General features: G+C 43.1%; 1 protein-coding gene across 1 annotated transcript; it reads left to right on the top strand.

Annotated features, from left to right (window-relative positions):
* Positions 1 to 13411: 13411 nt before the first annotated feature.
* On the top strand, positions 13412 to 15729 carry LOC133890958 (probable indole-3-pyruvate monooxygenase YUCCA9). The gene is made up of 3 exons (XM_062331622.1): positions 13412 to 14142; positions 14236 to 14607; positions 14991 to 15729. Exons 1-3 carry the CDS (start codon positions 13513 to 13515, stop codon positions 15171 to 15173), a joined length of 1185 nt encoding a protein of 394 aa, XP_062187606.1. The 5' UTR covers positions 13412 to 13512; the 3' UTR covers positions 15174 to 15729.
* Positions 15730 to 20380: the final 4651 nt, after the last annotated feature.

Here is a 20380-nt window from a genome sequence, read left to right as displayed (position 1 = left end):
TTGACAAGAACCTAGCTGTTGGTGCATATGGGCCAACGCCCTCTAGCTGGCTGTGTTCACTGCTAAATCATACCACTCGCATGCTACTGGACCTTGGCACCCCGCACTGCTCACTGTTAAATCATACCGCTCACATGCTACTTGACCTTGGCGCCCCGCACTAGCCAAGAAGCTTTGGTCCACTAGCTAGCCTATATGGCCACATGAGCCGACGGCCACTCCACGTGCCAGGCCGTAAACACCATCCATCGATTGCCTAAACCAATCTTGCACTCATGCACCAAATGTTGGTGGATGACCGAACCTTGTTAAAAAATATCATGTTTTGGAATCTATGATCTTGTATTTGGTTTTTGCGATCTTGGTGATGCTTCCGCATACACTAACAAGTGGTATCAGAGCCGAAGATTGGCAAATCTAGAACATCCCTAGGGTTGCACGGTTACGAGTGAGACCAAAACCCCTCCAGGGTCAAAGGGCTATGTGTGATGGGGGAGATTGTTGGGATCCGATGTATGACGAGGGAGATTGTTGGATTTAGTATCACATCAAAAATCGAAGATAGCGGAGCGTAACTTAAAATGTGGAGGTTCACTCACATAACAGGCTAGTTTTTTGGGTTGAGTTAGCTTAGGATCTTGGTCATGGCTCCGGTTGCGCTTATGCATTTAGCAGACACATTGAGACATAGACAGGAGGCACTGGCTTGTTGATATAACGAGCTAGGCTAGATTGTTGCGTATTCTGACAATATAAGATTGTACGGTGGCAATGAAATTTTTTGCAACTGAAAAAGCAAGTACATTTCGAAATTTTACCTTTTCTCCACTACATTATTTCAAAACAACCCTGAAAAGTGGGATTTCCATGTTTCGATGTACTTTGGGCTAGCTGATCGATTACCAGAAAGCGTACCCGAATTTTCTATGGCATCCTCATTTTTGCAATGCTGATAGGCAACCCTTTTCAATTAGGCTAACTGATCCCATCTCCTAACACGAAAGAAAACGCGGCGGCGCCGGCCGAAGTAAATCATAATCTATGGCTAGTGCTGTTTCCTTTCCGAAAGGTTGGTGCTCAACTCTCACTCACCCATAAAACTAGTAAGTACACTATTACCAGTACACTTAGCTTCTTCTTTCACATTCTTTTTTTGTTTTTTTACTAGCTAGGGTAAAACCAGCCAAATGCCCGTGCTGCCAGTAATTATCGGATTCTGCACATGCTTCAGTAAAGCTTGTCTTTCACTTACGCGGTTACTGTTAAAAATTATATAGTAGCTCGACAAAACTAGGCAATTGCAAATTAGTTGAAGCACTAAGAACTATTTGGCTTCTAGAAGCATCATATGTATGGTCGTTGTACTTCCTTAGGAAAATTATAAAAGTTTGTCGAAATTTAAATTATTAGTACGGGTTGTAGTACTGCTTTTGCCAACTAGCTTTCAAACCTGACCAAATTGAGGAGACACAATATGAAAATTGGAGATTAAGTTCAAACCCTACCAACCGGCAAGAATCCCATAACTAGAGATGCTAAACTGCAAACCTTCAACTCAGTATTGGGCCTCACCTGTGTATGGCGTGTTTAACCAATTCAATGACACAAAAAGTGTTTTTTAACACGTAAAGTGTTAATTACTTGGAAGTAATCGTTCGAATAAACTTGACACTAATATTGCAGATTAACGTACTATCTAAACTGTTCAACTGGAGAGAGAACCAGCCGCAATTCTTCGAATCAATACCCTAGAAGGATGGCATGCATGACGCATGCAGCATTAGCTTTCCGGATCAAGTGGTTCAGACGAAAGCTCATGTTCTCTCAGTTTAAGCATTAATGTTCACTACTAGGAAAAGGCATATTAGTATTGGTTGAAATATGATTTCAGTGTCGATTTTTCAACCAGCACTTTTTACTCGGCACTGATAGTCGACTATTAGTGCCGGTTGTTCACCCGGCACTATTGCTATTTTCAAGGAATTAAAGAAAAAGAATTGGCGGTGGTAGGAGCGGCATCCGAGCAGCCACTGCTACCACCGCTGCTCCCCTGCTGCCACCTCATACACCAAGCCCACCGCTTCCCCGCAGCCACTGCTGCCGCTCAACCCGCCGCTCCCCCGCCGTCACTGCCGCCATCGCATATACCGAGCTCAAACCCACCACATACACCGAGCTCCACATAAACATTGCATTCCAAAAATCAAAACAAAACCAAGCCAATCGAATGCCCAGAGCAAGTGTAGCAAAAGCCAATTGTGCTGGCCACACACATCGATACCAGCGTCACCATGCTCCGCCAGCTCCGCTCCATCATGCTATCCAACGCCAGCACGGTCGACGACCTGGCTCAGGTGCCAACCTCGTCAACTTCGGACTAGCCTCTTACTCCCCACCACTATTGGTGTGTGGATCTCCGACCCTAGCGAGATCCATGGCCGGATCCGTCGGATCCTGCCATGGATCTCGCAAGGGTTGGAGTTGTGCTGGTGGGGGAGGCTGGGAGGAAGAGGCCGGTGAGGGGATGAGGGATAGGGAGGCTGGTGGGGGAGGAGGAGGAGGCTAGTGGGGGAGGAGGTGGAGGATGGCGACGGGGAAACAGATAAGCTGGAGAGAGAGAGAGAGATAGGAGGTGAGAGAGAGATGCAGGGGATCGAACACGGTGTGTGCCGTGAGGGGAAGAGATAAGCATGAGCGGACGTGAGCGGTAAAAATTTTGGGTCCACTTCACACATCAGTGTCGGTTCACTGATAGTATCAGTGTCGATTTTTATTATGAACTGGCACAGATAATAACTTATCTGTGCGGTTGTTTTTAAAACCGGAACTGATACTGCTTTCCTTATGAACTAGCACTGATAATCGCATCAGTACCGGTTTTTCTGAACCGGCACAGATGAGATGGAAGTTATGACTAGTTCTGTAGCAGTGGTTCCTGATCTGTGTTGCTAAGATACCTACCTAATTTGTTTTGATGCAAGAATGCTTAGTTTGCACAAAACCTAAAAACTGGAGAATTTCTTCCACCCCTGCAGAACATCATAACAAAATTCGGTCATCAGACTTAAGGGCGTGTACGGTGGTGCCCCTTTAGCTGTTTCTTAACTTTACTGCCACATCAGCTAAGAGATGATTAAGGTGATATAATGTAGATTGTCTCTTTTAGCTAAGAGATATATAGCTCAAGAGACGACTTAATGATACTTGCTCTCTTATTTTGCTAGATATCATTAAGTCGTCTCCTGACCGTCCCCTATCTCCGCCCCTCCATGCCGCCACCCAACAACAGTGAGGTAGGGTTTTGCTAGAGCTCCACACTGGTAAGACCCTATCTTGTTCATGATGGACTCCTCACCGCCATTTCCGATCGCCTCCTCCCCCCACTGGCATTATCATGGTCAGCCCCACCCTTGTCCATCCACTGTCTCCAGCCACTCTAGTCGTCATTGCCTGGTTGTCCCATCCACCAACCACAACCACCTCCAGACACTACATGAAAAAAGCTCAAAAGTGACAGGTAATAATCAGCACGAGTGATGGGTCCTACACCCATCACCCATAACGCGTCACTAATGACCAGTCAGAAGTGACGAGTAAGTACCCATTACCAATAAGATTATTGGTGATGCGTCAAAACTTAGCTCATCACTAATAAATTTAATAAGTGATAGGTTATAATTGTAAGTCATCACTTATTATAAATTATAAGTGACAGGTCATAACTATGACCCATTACTTATGACTGATTAAAGGTTTCACACTTTTGACACGAAAAAAGTCAAAAAAAAATATTTTTTCATTCGAGCCAATCCAATTCAGAACTATCACCACTCGCCACATGTCTTTTTCTATTTTTTGAGCTGTTTTCATTGTGTGCGTTCCATGAGACTCGAACTCGCGACATACCCTCTCACGCATAGTAGCGTGACCACCTTACCCTCACTTATGACTTGTAATAAGAGACAGATCATATTGATGACCTGTCACATTCATTGTAAAATAGACACACAAAGCAGTTGACTCAAAGTGCATTCGATTAAACGGACATAACTTTTGCATACAAACTACAATTTTGACATTATTTTGACTCTACGGACATCTACAGAAAATGTTACATCCGTTTCTCCCCGAACTTGTCAGGTTCGGCAAATTTTTTGAGGCCAAAAGCGGCTTAGAAGATTGAGTTCTCACCTCTCGAAGTCTCTTCACCATTTTCGGAAATATACAATAGTTCCTATTCTAGTGTTCCTATGGTGAAAAAAATAAGAGAAAAATAAAATTAAAATTAAAATATTTGTGAATACACTACTATAAATCAAATTGCTTTAGAAATGATATTTTCTTTTACTATTTTACTACATATTTTATGGTTCACAAATAAATACAAAGTTTGCTATTGGATACAGAAAATATATATTGTTCGACAACTATTATATATTTATTATTTTTAATTAATATAGTAGCTAGATTTATAATTGGTACATTATGAAGGACCATATATTAGATATGTCATATCTACGTAAAAAATTGAAGAGTTAATGGACTCTAATATTTCTTCAAACTGATTGACTAATTAAGATTCCTTCGTTTGTTCGATTTTATCAAACTAATCAATATTCACAGGTTAATACTTGACCTGTCACTAATAACTCTTTAAAATGACCTATCACTAAAAAGTTAGTTATCAGTGAAAGATCACAACTACGACATGTCACTTTTAATATAAGTGACGGATCATATTATGATCTATGACTAATTTTATACCTTCTTTGTCTATCTTTTACATAGTAAGATCGGCCTTCCTCTTGAGCCTTCCCTCTAAGCTTGGGATGAGGGAGCCTCACCAGAGCATTTTTTTTCGAAAAGATAGCAAGAGCCTTGCTGATTTTCTCATAGATAGAAGTTCAGCAAATATTTACAGGAAGAGAGGAGGAAAAAGTAAAGGGGAAGGGAAAAAAAAGGTGAGCACGCAGCGCTGCCCACAAAGAGCGACTAAAACTGTAACTACACAAAGCACAACAAAAGGACCAACAAAGAACAGCCCCAAACCAGAAATTTCAGGTTTCAGCTTGGCTGCCGCCTGGTCCCTCTCTGAAAGCAAGGGCTCTACACCTTAGCTCATAATCCTCCTAGATCAAGAAGGCCACCTCCTCTACCGTCTTCGCCTAGTTTTGAAAAATTCTTCTATTGCGTACTTTCCAAATGTTCCACCAAAGATAAATGATAAGTCCACTTCATTCTCTTCTCTGAACCTTATCCAACTTCCTTTTTGCTTCATGCCACCATTTTCTTAGCGATGGATGTTTGCTAAGAGCAGGTAGTTCTTGAAGACCCCTCCAATTTGCAATGCCAAACCACACTGCCGCAGAGAATGGGCAGTCTTTGCATAGGTGCACAAGGTTCTCGTCCGCTTGATTACATAGTTTACATAATTGGTCAGGCGGCCATCATCTTCTAGCTAGATTGTCCGCCGTTAGGATTTTGTTTTGTAGGAGAACCCAAGTGAAGAATTTGCACTTCGGTTCAGTCTTTGCTTGCCAGACATTTGTCATGTTGTATATTTTTGTCATTCCATTGAATTGGATGTTATATGCACTTCTCGCCATGTATTCACCATCCTTTGTCCATCGCCAAGTGATGGTGTCTAGCACATACTCATCAATTATTAAGTGCTGAAGCGCCTCCCACAACAGCACTAGCTGTTCCAATTCCTCGTGTGTCTGAATGCAACGAAGATCTCTTATCCAAATATGGTCCGGCAGTGCTTTGCAAATAGGTTTCCATTTTCTCTTGGTTTTTGCAAAGAGCAGGGAGGCTATATTTTTTGGGGCTTGACCATGCACCCAGCTGGACAGCCAAAATAAGGCCTTCTTTCCATCCCCCAGCGAAACAATAGTTGAGGCATTAAAAAGGTCATGATCTGCCAGATTGCAAGGAACCTGCATGCCAGCCCATGGCCTTGCATCATCCTTCCATTTGTACCACAGCCACCTTAGACGGAGAGCCCGTGCAAATCTTTGGAGGTCAGAGATTCCATGACCACCCAGCTGCCTTGGTTTGCAAACTGAGTCCCAGTTAACCAAACAATGTCCTCCGCTGACCTTCTCAGGCTCCTCTCCTTTCTATAGGAAGCTCCTGCGAATGCGGTCAACTTTCTTTGCTAGACACTTTTGAAGAGGGAAAACAGTGAGGTGACAAGTCGGTTGTGCCGATAGAACTGTTTTTACCAGAGTTTCCCTACATGAAGGTGTCAACATTTTTCCTTTCCATCCCGGCAGTTTAGCTCCCATCTTATCGATGAGCAGTTGGACATCAATTCTGCATATTTTCCTTGTATGCAATGGGAGCCCCAAATAATTGCACGGGAATTGACCTATTTTACCTGGGAAGCCCTGCAGAATTTGGTCCATAGGTAGCTCGGAGCATCTGATCGGGTATATCTCCGTTTTGTTGAGGTTTGTTTCAAGGCCTGAACATTTTGCAAAGGTCTTGAGAGAGTCATTGAAGGCTGTGAGCTCATCCTGGTCCGGGTTTGCAAAAATGGCTGCATCATCCGCATAGAGAGAGCATCGTATCATAGCTTATCTTGGAAGAATCGGCTTGATGATTTGACTTTTGCGCTGCGAGGGCGATGATTCGTTGTAATGGATCGATAGCTAAGATGAAAAGCATCGGCGAGAGGGGGTCTCCTTGTCGCAAACCTCTAGCATGCCGAATGTCTTTGCCCGGGATTCCATTCAGTAACACCCGAGAGGAGGAAGTTGCAAGGAGAGAGGATATCCAGTTCCTCCATCGCTGTTCAAAACCAAGTGTCTTCATGACTTCTAGAAGATATGCCCAGTTTATAGAATCGAAAGCTTTCGATATATCTAGTTTTATGAATAAGGAAGGCTGTTTTCTCTTATGCAACTCTTTGATTACGTTTTGGGTATATAGAAAGTTGTCATGGATGCACTGCTTTTTTGATAAAAGCACTCTGGCTGCGAGAGATAATGTCATTGAGTCTTGGTGCCAATCGGTTGGCCAGAAGTTTGGTTAGGATCTTAGAAAAACTATTGATTAAACTAATTGGCCGGTAATCCGCAACTCCCGTGGCATGAAAACCCTAAACTTTGAACCCTAACCGTCAACCCTAAAACCATAACCTCGCCAAAAAGATCGCCAGGATCGAAGAAGAAGCCCCGCGCACAAATCAGGACGCAGATCAGAGAGGCATAAAATCGAGTGTTGGAGCTGGCTCGAATGCGTTTTAGCTTGAGAGCATCGATCCGTTTGCAATATTTTAGAACCTTTGGAAACTTCCTTGTAAAGTTCGTACCGGTGTAACTCATAAGAAGAAAGTGATACATGTATTCCCTGATCGATCAGTACGCGTATGTCTGTGTGTGTGTGTCAGAGGTAAATAATTCCATGCAAACAGGCCGGCCGGGACCCACTAAGACATCACCGACACAAGCTTATATAGCATGCAACCGTTGATCACGCACGATTGATCACCGTTTGCAGACTATTATGATTGGACACTAAAGTTGTAACACCGCCAATGCAGAGAGATCAGAGCTAGAGATGCTAATAGCTTCTTGATCAAAAAAATGTGCATGCGTGCTACTCTAGAGGTGCTACCGCGTGCTATCCAAAAGACGAGGGATATGAATTAACAAGTTAGGAGGTGGCTTTCCTCTCAATTTCCGCTACGACGCCGCGCGCGGCTAGTCAAGAATACTATACAGCCATGCATAGCTTGCCCAGTGCCCTTGCAACCGCTTTATTGCCTACACACGCTCCATGCTAGGAAGGTTGTGTTCTAAGCTTTTGCAAATTTTCAAGATCAAACTCAATGCATCGACCTCGAGAAAGAGTCGAACTAATTATGTTTTGAGATAATTAAAATGGACTATCTATATATACATCTTTCACACGGACCTTTAAAATGTATTAAAAAATTTTGTACCGTCGTCTCATGTTTTTGTGATTTGTGACCCTACAGGACAAAAAAATGTAAGGATCTCGGAGCAAGTCCAATGGATACAAACATATACGTACATAAGCAAACAAAAAATGACATGAGAGATGAATATATATAAGAAAACGTGGTCTTTTATGCCGTAGCTACTTATGGTTTGTGCATTTTCTTAAAATGGTGTGACATTATATGATAAACCATTATCATCACAAAATGGTCATTTTTTGTCATAAACGATTTTTTTGATGAAAAATCATCGTCACGCACATTGCCATACAAGTTGCATCATAAAATGTATTTTGTGACGAAAATTTTGTCGCATGTCATCATAAGGTTGGCAAGGGCTGCCCGGCCAGGCTGCTCATATTCTATGACCAAATGAAATCGTCATACATAAAACCATTTTATGACAAAAAAAAAAGTTGGTCATGCAGTCTTCAATTTTCTGCCATGGTTGATCATTATACATACTTTATGAAATGAAATTTATGATGAAACATATTATAATATATAGATCAGTTGTCACAGAAGATAGCCCAATATATCAATGCATTTATAATTGAACAATTCCCAATTATACTTACATAAGCATTTCATACATATGTTAATTTACATACAATCCATAAGTCAAATGTCCTACACCTATAAAATGGCTTATAATGAATGTCAACATAGAAGCCAAATGCCTAAATAGTTATCTAGTCTGCATTTAGATTAATAGTCCACAAATCCTGAAAAGAGCAAGGGAAAAATTTTGTCTGTATAAGTTTGTGAAGATATTAGCAACTGCATATACTACATATATATGAAAAAACTTTACAAGATCCTAAAAATGAAAATGAAACTGTATAGAATTTGGAGAATGAAATTTCAATAAGACAACATTGAAAACATTGCAATGTGCACAAAAATCCATAAGGTCATAATAGCACAGAAATCCATAAGATAATCAATTGCATACATATCATAATAAACCAAGGTAGCATAATGTTTCACTCCTAGCATTAATCAATTCAAGGACTGCTTAATTTGGAAGAAAAAAATGTGATCTAACAAAGGGAGGTAGAAAGTTCCTGAAAACAGAATTTCTCACATAAAAAGTGTTATGTCTAACACATGGTTACACAATGGTTGGGGCATGGCGCTTCAAATTGTGGTAGAACAGTTCATTTTGAGCCAAGATGTAACTAACATGGTACATCTGTATATGCCCAAATGGGAGTTAAATGGCATAGAACGTAGATAACAGGACACGTCATCCCCTGTCAAATTGCACATGGCATATAAGTACAACTTAATATAGCAAATCTGAATATTGAACAAAATTACAAAAGGAACATAAAACTAATTTGACACTCATTAGTACATCAACCCTCTATGCAACCTTTTGCAGCACATGGAATAGCTCTAGTCAAAAGAATATAAATTTTAGTAATCCTAAAGTTGTTTCACCTAAGCACATGCATTGCACATCTCTCTTAAGATATTATCAAACACCCAGCATGCACCGGTATAATATATATGCAGCTAAACTGAAAAAATGCAGTCCAGATTTGCCTTTGCATTTATACGAGAAGAAGCATGTCCTGTTGTGTTGAGAATTTCTCATTTTTGGAACTAGATGAAGTTTGGAATCTCTACTGTTCTAGCATCTACAAGTTGCTGCTAAGTTCAATTCATAAGGTGTTATCATTCATTAAATTGTGGATTACTAACATACATTGTCTCTGATTTTTGCTCCAAGTAAACTGACAAGGGAATTATTGGACACTTAACTTCTATAAAGAATATTTGATGCTCCAGCAGTGATGTAATTCTAGACCAATACAACTAAAAACAATCCTAAATCCCATCAAATAGTAGCCTGATTCCCTAGTTTCTCATATTTAAGCAGGAAAAAAGGGAAAATTATATATTAATTGCCTCAATAGCAGAATCACCTACTAAATATTTTCCTTCCTAGTCTACTGGAGGAAACTCATAATATGGAGATACTATTTGCACAAATGCAAACACGTGTACGTATAGTCTAAGAGAAGATCTGACCTGTCATCCACAAGTGTAGTCATGTTCGAAGAAGAAGAGCCCGCCGGTTAGGGTTTGACGGCCCAAGCACTGTAGAATGTAGTGACCTTGAGGATGTCCAACGGAGGTAGTAGATGAACCAGGAAGCCTAGAGATGTTGGCGGCATTGATGGATGTCGCTGGAGGGAGTAGATCTGGTTGTGTCCTCCTGGTTCGAGTATCTGAGAGGTGTCGACGACACAGGATGTGGTGTTGTGAGCGCGTGAGAGAGAGAGAGAGAGAGGAGTAGAGGGAGAAGCATTGTAGGTGATTGACAGTGGCCGTCGATGGTGGAGACCGATGGATGAGGCGAGCCTAGCGACAATGGCTTGGGTGGAGCACATGAGAGAGGGAAGGAGAGAGAAAGCACATTGGGGATTTCTAATTTGGTGATGGAGGATTTTTTATTTTGGGAAAGATGGAGACACATGGGATGTGATAAGATGGGAGAGATAGTAGATGCGGTTGTTTTTTAGTGTGCCTGAAATTATGCTATTTTGCATTTTGCCCCTTCCCTACTCAAGTGATAAGTTTTTATGATGAAGTTTAGTGCTGCTGTCACAAATAGCTAAACAATAAATGAGGAATATGTGAAATAGTCAAGAATGTCTTACCTTTTAATGACTAGCCAAATAATCGTCATATATGTTTGCCATTTTGTGATGATTTTTTTATGATGGTATTTCCTAAAACATCACAAAGTAACTACCTGACTTGCCCTACCGACCATCTATGACAAAATCTATGAACACGTCACAAATGATGAACTATGCATCACATTTTGGCTCTCTATCAAAATGCGCTATGTCAGAAATCCAGATTAGTGACGGGTTATAACCCTCATTAGTGACTGGTGTCACATCCGTCACTCCTAACACGTAACTAATGTAGATTCATTAGTGACGGGTCTGGACCCGTCACTAATGAAACACAATAGTGACGGATCTAGATCCAAACCGTCACTAATGACACACAACAGTGACAGTTCTAGATTCAAACCGTCACTGATGTACAGTCATCAATGACGGGTTGGGTCCATATGCGTTACTAATGTAGTTGGTGCCAGAACCGTCGCTAATGTGGTGTTTAAAAAATGAAAACAAGGAAACTGATTGCTGACCTCTTCTCTATGAAGCATGATACAGACATACTTCCTCTCAAAATTGGAATACACCAGATCAAAATGAACCAAGCATGCATGTAGTAGAGCAAATAATTAATCTAAGTCCACAAGTAGTTTTTGACTAAAATACGGCTAACAGAACCATTACAAAATCTTCTGTGAGCCAACATAGAGTTACAAATTAGGCAAAGATAATTCAACCTCATTCAAGTGCATGCGCCTTTGTTCTCACACTAACCTGAATTGTTGGATAAAGACGCGAAAAAAAGGAAAGAAACTAAAACCCTAGAACCACAAAGCTGCCTTTGTCCTCCTCGAGCTTGCCTGTGCCTTGTCCAGCCAAAGCTTGTACTGGTCAATCTCATTCTCAGCGTAGCTAGACCTTGAATCGCTGCACTTGCTTCTGTTTCGATGCAGTACTGAACCATCTCCTCTAGGTACCTCATCACAAAATCTTACCGGACCCAAATCTTGCATCCATTCTGCGAGGGAAATAAATCAACAATCATTTGAAGCAATGGTGAGAGGCAACATTGAAGCACTATCAGAAATACAGAATACTCACATCCTTTTGGTAAGTGATGAATAGTTGAAGAAGACCATGTTCCTAATGTCGCCTGCCGCCTCGTCAGCATCCTGAATGCCCCTCGCCTTGGCCTACACCCCTACCTCTGCTGAGGTGGCGGCCTCCTTTTGCCCCTCCCACCCGGCTACTGCCCGCCTCCACTGCACAAGTAGCACGGTGTCGAGATCGCTCGACGGTAGATCCATGGCCGAGGGCATCATCGGCTCAAGCTCATCACCTGCACCACGCACATCCACCGCTTGTAGAAGCGGAGTAAGACGTGGTGATCCACCGCGAGGTCGTGGTCACCGTCCCCGAGAGGTCGCTGTCACCGTGCCACCCCACCATGGATTCGCCCTCACCTACCATGGATCCGGCCGCCACCGCCATGGATTTGGTCATGGTCCCATGTCACCGGTGCTCGCGGGAGGAGGGAAGAGGAGAACGAGAGAGAAGGGAGAGAGAGAGCGCAACGGGTGTCCGGGACTTAGATATTTTAGGGTGGGGATGTGAGCGGATGCGAGGGACCGAGATAAAAGTGGAGTGAATGAAAATTTCAGGTCATTTATTTACATTAGTGACGAGTGTTTTTAAACTCCGTCACTAATGATTTTGGCATTACTGTCAGATGTTGTTATCATCTGTCACTAATGAGTGATTTCTCTTTAACCTGTCTCTAATTACTATATCATTAGTGACATGTTGTGAAGTGACACATCACTACTATCATTAGTGACGGGTGATTTTCTCACCCGTCACTAATGAGCTATTAATAGCGACAGGTCTGAGATAGATCTTGGTCCGAGGTCATATTAGTGACGTGTCTTTATAAGACCATCACTAATAGGATATTGATGTGTCACTTTCATTGGTTTCTTACTAAGTGATGCTTTGTCATAAAAGGTTAGATTTGTTGTAGTGAACCTACATGTTTATTTTCATGATTTCTCACATAAGTAGCATTTTTTGTGTGATAATTTCTCTCTAATCTATATCAATTGTTACCAAAATCTTTTCTTAGTTGGAAGGTGTGACTGGTCATCACAGCCATCAAAGCTGGCTTTGCTGATCTGCCCGGGAAACGAAGATGGCTGTCGATACTCGTTTGCACGCATCTCTCTTGTGGTGACATGGTCTGGAGCCTCTTTGTTTTCAGTGTTCCTCATCTCCACACGCTTTCACGGTTGTGTTGCGATATTCTGAGGTGGTCAGAATTTATATCAGACTTAGAGTTGAGAATTGGTATATGTGTTCATGTAATTTACTTATGCTCCGGGATATTTTCTATAAAACTAGAGTTGTAATTACTATCGTTAATTCGATAAAAAAAATTGTGGCCTATTCGCAAAAAAACAAATTGATTAATGTCGAACCGTGACATTTACGCGGAAGAGACAGGTGTGTCATACCAGTTGGACTACCACCGGTTGGCATGTCCCTAGCTACTAGTAATAAGCTTGTTAGGTCATGTTGTACTCGTTATCAAGGTTCATGTTTGGCATGATACACTGCAAAGCACGAAGTATAGTAAGCTAGCTTGAGCAGAACCAGATTCGCCTTTGCCTTGGCGGGAAATAACTAATTCCGACCCAACACACACGGCATGCGCGCATGCCAATCGTCCTCCGAACGGCTTCTCTCTTCCCTATTAAAACCCCGTAAGAGCAACCCCTCCTCGTCCACTTCTACACACCACCTTCCTTCCCTCCCACTTACTCCCTCATCTCTCTCATAGAGACATATAGATAGAGAGAGAGAAAAACTTTAGTGACTGTTCAACAAGCTATAGTAGTGGCCATGGCGGCAAGCCGGGTGGTGTGGGTCAACGGGCCGATCGTGGTGGGGGCCGGGCCGGCGGGGCTGTCGGTGGCGGCGTGCCTGCGCGCGCGCGGCGTGCCGTCGGTGGTGCTCGACCGCGCGGACTGCGTCGCCTCGTTGTGGCAGCACCGCACCTACGACCGCCTCTGCCTCCACCTGCCACGTCACTTCTGCGAGCTCCCGGGGATGCCGTTCCCCAACTACTACCCGTTGTACCCCACCAAGCGTCAGTTCGTCGACTACCTCGAAGCCTACGCGGCGCGCTCCGGGGTCGAGCCCCGGTTCAACCACGCCGTCACGTCCGCGCGGTACGACGCCGCGGCAGGCCTGTGGCGGGTGCGCGCCGAGGACGTCGTATTGGGGGAGGTCACCGAGTACATCGGCCGGTGGCTCGTCGTGGCCACGGGCGAGAACGCGGAGCGCATCGTGCCAGAGTTCGAGGGCTCGGAGGACTTCGGCGGGCCAGTGTCGCACGTGTCGGAGTACAAGTCCGGCGAGGCGTACCGCGAAAAGCGCGTGCTCGTCGTCGGCTGCGGCAACTCCGGCATGGAAGTCTGCCTCGACCTCTGCGACCACAATGCCCTCCCCTCCATGGTCATCAGGGACTCGGTGAGCACTCCATCACCATGAATATACACTCATGAGAATTATCTATCGCCATGAACTGCGTTTCGATTCGCTGACTCAATCGTTCTCGACAAGGTGCACGTCCTGCCGCGAGAGATGCTGGGCGTCGCGACGTTCTCGGTGGCCTTCTTCCTCCTCCGGTTCCTGCCGCTGTGGCTGGTGGACAGGATCCTCGTCCTCCTCGCGCGGCTGTTCCTCGGCGACCTGGAGAAGCTCGGCATCAGGAGGCCATCCGGGGGCCCGCTGGAGCTCAAGAACACCAGGGGCAGGACGCCAGTGCTCGACATCGGCGCGCTCGCCAGGATCCGCTCCGGCGAGATCGAGGTCGTGCCCGGAGTCAAAAGGTTATTCTGTGGCGGCGCCGAACTTGTCGACGGGCGCCATATCGCAGCCGACGCGGTGATCCTGGCCACCGGCTACCACAGCAACGTCCCTCAGTGGCTCAAGGTACGATATGCAGCTAAATAAATTTATTGCACTTACATCCACAGTGGATAACTTTTTATTTCCCAACAATAAATAATAAAAATAGAACTCAAAAATTAAAAAAGGAAAATTCTAAAGAAGAAAATATTCTAGCTAAGTAATTTTAAACTTTTCTATATAAATTGATAAGAGGACAAAGCAAGGTATATTGTACCGAAAAAGGCCTCTGAAAAGGCTGGATAATGATGCCTAACAAAGTAGGGCTTTGTCATGTTAATTCGACAGTTCGAAAGTTGTTAGGTAGTACTAAAAGTGTCATCCTCCATTCCTCCATATATTTTTTTATTATTGTAATGGAAAGCTTGTCATCTAATCGAGTCCGAATTTCTTGTGATGCTCTGCAGGGAAATGACTTCTTCACCCAGGAAGGGTACCCAAGGGTGCCATTCCCAGATGGCTGGAAGGGGGAGTCAGGTCTCTACTCTGTTGGCTTCACCAGGAGAGGTCTCTCAGGTGTCTCCTCTGATGCTATCAAGGTTGCACAGGACATCGCCATGGCATGGGAGCAGCAAACCTCAACAAGATGATGCATTCAAACACGAGCAAACTAAAATTAATTTGCTGAGGAATTAACCCCTGATCGGTGCATGTCTAAGTTCATATATCCTGTCATCGCATCGGTGCATGTCTAATAATCCTTGACGCGCGCAATTTGGCCGACGTCTGTATCAAGAATTGTTCAAGCACTCAGGTGAGGTCAAAGAAATAATCAATCACCAAGAAGAGAGACATGACCAAAGTGATTCATGAAAGAAAAGAGAAAATCATGAACACCAAATTCTAGGAGAAGGTTCCTGGGTCCAAAGAAACAGAGTCGGAATTCAGCAGATCCAGAGATGCCACAAAATTGAAGTGTGTCATAGATGCTTCGACGTTGGCGTGGAGGCCAGATTCCAGAAATGACTTCTTCATGTAGAGCCCAAATTTTGCTGTACCCATGGGCCCTTATATATGTACAGAATGCTATGTAGTGAACTTTGTAACTTCAATTGGTTGGTAGAGTGTTAGAGTTGCCATTCATGTCTACTATCTAGATGTTTATGTACGGAGTTAACCATGAGAGAAGTAATTTGACTTATTCCATTAATCTTCTTTACCTTAACAGTTCCTAGTAAAGTTATGTTTTTCTATTCTATTTGGACCTATGTTTCTGTACTCTTCAAAAACAGAGAAGAACAATAGGTTTCTAAGGTATTTTCGCTAGTGATATTGACTTCGAAAATTACTTAAAGAAAACCTGTACAATATTTCATTTCAATTTGTTTTCAATCTTTGGACCGCAAAATTATAGTGAAAGAGGATGCAGAGAAATTCTCAATGGTTTAAAAAACTGCAACTGAATTCTCAAAACACATATGGGATTGTTAAGATTTCATACTAACATAATTTCTATAAGTTTCCGTTTGGATTTACAATTGCTGTGGACGAATTGAATTGGGCCTCAAATTCAAATATAGATGAAAATAGAAATGAGACTACAATTTAATTCTTTTGTTTGGTTAGTGAGAAAATTATTGAAATGGAAACGAGATCAAATCCTAGCGTGCTTCGTCACGGCTCTTGGCCACGAGTTAGCTTGCCCGTCAGTGACGTGCTGGCCTTGCTCCATCAGCTCTGGAAGGGATGTGGAGGAGGAAGTGGTGATGAGGTAGTGGATAAGGTAGTTGGAGAACCGGATGTTAAGCGGTCATCGGCCATTCCGATTGAACCCATTGGTGAGGCAGACGAGGGAGAGCACATCCCTGGTTTAATTAAACAGATAGAGCAGGATGATCAGGAGGGCAAGGAAGCTCGTGAATATAACATATGGGATGATGTAGACGATGCTCATGTCTCTAAGGACGGGAACAATCGCAATATTAACAATTTAGTAGTGAATGAAGAGAATCAGGTGACGTGGGGGTATACTTAGAATGAGGTGATCCGGTGGCTAGGTACCCTACCAGCCAGGCCGTGAAGAATGTTGTGATTCAATGATGACATCGCTTGGAAGGCAGTTTGTTGTTGTTAATTCCAGTAAGAAGGTGTATGATGTGATGTGCTTGAAGGATGGTTGTTCATGACAATGGACGCCCTTAAGGGGAAGTGGGTTGACTATTGTGACCCTTGAGAAGAGGAGGATATCAGTGTCGTATTATCTTTAACCTACTGTGTTATTGTTAGTATTGCAATTCTGACCATATAGTCTTAGCATGAACATTACATAAGCAACATAATAAACATGCCCGGCCTAATTACATTGGCATGTATGATACATCTAGTGGTGTACTAGAGTTTTGACTAACATGCCTTAGGGGATGTAAATTGCCACAGATTGAAGGTAGGCTACACTTAGTGCAACGAAGATATTTCCTCACCCTCATAACAGTTGTTCTAATCATATTGACTTAGAGTGAGCTACGAGGTTGATCTTGAATCCCAATATGTGCCACCACCATATTGTGCTAGCGGAGGAGGAGGATGAGTTCTTTTGTGTCACAAGCAAGGGCGCCATGGATCAACACATATAGTAGGATCTTCGAGGTGTATAACACGAGGACTCAGAATAACATCAACCTCACACTACAAGTCAAATATATGGTCTCAGAGTTGGTGGATGCAACCTTGGATATGTTGTAGAACAGGAGGATTGACCTATCTCCTGTATTGACGGTTGTCATGGTCATTGTCTGTGTCCTGTAAATATGTAGAGGTCACAATCTTCATTGGTCCAAAAAATATGATATTGCCATTCAAATTGTTGTAGTTCTCAACCTCCCAAGAGAACATTGAAAGAATCGACACCCTCCACCAATTGTGAGGAATCATCCAAAATGTATTCTAATTAATCATCAGGAATGATCTATAACATAATCACATCCATAACGATTAACCAGAATCCAATTCTGGTAGTCCTGGCACATGTTTTTGTGCTCAACATCGGAATGCATGCCTTTCTAACATATAGCATCACAACAAAGCTTAAGAAAGAGCAAGTAATTTAATTATATTACAAGTTCTTAAGCACTTAACCATTTACACAATTTATATCAAAAGGAAGATAAGAGGACAAAGAACAGATCACCTACTATATCAAAAGGAAGATAAGAGGATAAAGAACAGATCACCTACTAACCAAAACTAGAAACTACGCAGCGGATGATAACACCTATTAATACTGAAAGCTAGGTGAAGCCATATACCCTTAGGCTCCACCCAAAAGCACGCCACACGAGTAGTTTTCACTACTAATCCTACCATGTACATTGGTGGGCTTGAACTAGCCAAACAAAAGCTCCTCTTGATCGGCAGAACATCAAAGAGCAGTGTGGCCAAAATTAAAATGGCGATAGCCTAGGGCTAGGAAACAATGGGAAAATGGCAAGGGGATGTTTACCTTGGCGTAGAGAGATTTTGTATTGGATTGGAATCCTCTAGGGAAGCTTCAATCCACCGATTTGACTCTCGGAGGGTCAATGAACTCGCAGAGGAAGAAATGGTGAGGAAACCCCTCCGGTGGGGAGGAAAGGGTATAGAAGCTCAGGAAGTCCTCCGGGAAGCTCGTGGGAGTCCCCACCTCCGATCTTCGGCCATCGACATGTCGACTTGGAGCTCTCTCTCTAGGGTTTATTGGAGTGAGAGAGTGAATGAGAGGGAGAGAGAGGCAAAATGAGAGAGAGGAGTGAGAGAGGCAATCGACCACTTAATGGAGCCTCTATGCGCTGGCAGTGAGACCGCGAGAAGGGTTGATCAGATTAAGGGAAGCCTACATGGCTGTTCACCTAGCGGTCAGACCGCGGTTGAGCCTGGTGAGACCACAAGAATAGTTTTTGCTAAATTTTGTTCTAATTTCTCCCTCTTTTCTTTCTTCTTTCTTTTCTTCTTTTCTCCAAGATATTTAAGGTCTTCTTATCTCTTACAATAACATTTTCGCTCTCAAAATATTCAAAATAATAACTAATCGCATAAAACATACCATCATGATGATTATGCATGCTTAGTCCCATAATTAGCATTTTGGGATGTGGCAAACCTCCTTCCCCCCCCATCCACCCCCCCCCCGCGACAAAAAAAGAATCTCGCTGAGATTCAGCAAACACAGGGAGAAGGTGACAACAGTGGAGTGGGAAAGACTTCTCCATAAATGGAAACGAACCTCATCAAAATTTGTCAATGGATAGAAAAGACAACTATTGGGCCCTTACAAGAGCTGGTGGTCAGACCGCAGCTAGGTTCGGTCAAATCGTTGCTTGGTTAGACCGAAATCTATACATAGAGTTTTGGGCTCTAGCAGTCGAACTGACGTTATGTCGGTGGTCAGACCATGGGTCAATGGTCAGATCGTGAGCTTGGGGTGGTCAGACCACCCGTGAATATAGAGTTTTTGGGTTGTAAATGCCTGTAGCGATCAGATTGGTAGACCAATAGTGGTTAGACTGCTAGGAGTATGTTCTCCCAGTTTGAAAAGTTTCTAAGTTCAATCATTTGAGAACAAACTTTCCATTCATTATGGTGATGAATATAGACATCTGAGATGCTAAAATATGCAAAATTACAACGATATGCACAAGTTCTCAAAAAGGTTTGGATATGCACAGCGGATTTTATCCTCACGCTCCCAAGTTACTTCATCTTTGGCGTAATTGCTCCATTGAACCTTGATGAATTTAATGGAATGTCGTCGAGTCTTGCATACCATTTCATCCAAGATTCAAATTGGTCACTCGTAATATGAGAGATACAGTTGCAATTCTTGATTTGCAACTTCAATGACTTCGGTTGGAACTCGAATGCATTTCTTTAATTGCAAGACATGGAACACATTGTGAACGACAGAGAGGAATGTAGGTAAGTCCAATTGGTAGGCGACCTCTCCACGTCAAGCAATGAATTGGAAAGGCACTACATAACGAGGCGCCAATTTCCCTCGGACTTGAAAGCGTTGATCCTCTTTAGAGGTGATACCTTGAGATATACAAAGTCCTTAATATGAAACACAAGTTCTCGTTGGTGGCAGTTCGCATAGCTCTTTTTTTAGGACTAAGCCATTAGGAGACACTTGTGAATAGCCAGAACATGCTTTTCTGCCTCTTTGACCAAATCCGGGCCTACAAAAGCCATTTTGCCGGATTCAAACCAATTCAACAGCGTTCGACATCTTCGACCATAGAGAGCCTCAAATGGTGATATTTCAATACTCGACTCATAGCTATTGTTGTAGGAGAACTCTACAAACGATAAGAAAATCTTTCACTTCTTCTCATATGTGAGAACACAAGTCCGCAACATATCTTCTAGAATCTGATTCACCTCTCGGTTTGACCATCGGTCTAAGGGTTGTAAGCAGTGCTATGGAAAAGCTTGGTTCCCATAGCTTCATGAAGGCTCCTCCAGAAATGATAAGTGAACTGAGTGACTCGATCAGAGATGATTTTCTTCAGAACTCCATGAAGGCAAAAAATCCAAGTGAGATACAACTCGTCATAGTCCTTAGCACTAAATTGAGTCTTCACCGGGAAGAAATGTGCTGACTTTGTGAGCTGGGCCACGATGACCCAAATCGATTCATACCCTTGAGAAGACTTTGACAAATCAGTAATGAAGTCCATACAAATCTCCTCCCAGTTCCAGGAGGGAATAGGCAAAGACTGGAGCGTATCGACTGGCTTGAGGTGCTTAGCCTTTACTTTGGGGCAGACATCACACTCAGCAACATATCGAGTGATTTCTCACTTCATGAGAGTCCACCAGAATC

The sequence above is a fragment of the Phragmites australis genome, chromosome 14 (assembly GCF_958298935.1).
Source record: "Phragmites australis chromosome 14, lpPhrAust1.1, whole genome shotgun sequence".
NCBI lineage: Eukaryota > Viridiplantae > Streptophyta > Magnoliopsida > Poales > Poaceae > Phragmites > Phragmites australis.
This window is presented reverse-complemented; position numbering and strand designations above follow the sequence as displayed.

Bases quoted from the DNA above. Each gene is read 5' to 3' on its own strand.
- LOC133890958 (XM_062331622.1), top strand. From the start codon at position 13,513: ATGGCGGCAAGCCGGGTGGTGTGGGTCAACGGGCCGATCGTGGTGGGG. The intron at 14,143-14,235 runs GTGAGCACTCCA...GTTCTCGACAAG, and splicing joins CCATGGTCATCAGGGACTCG to GTGCACGTCCTGCCGCGAGA. The intron at 14,608-14,990 runs GTACGATATGCA...GATGCTCTGCAG, and splicing joins ACGTCCCTCAGTGGCTCAAG to GGAAATGACTTCTTCACCCA.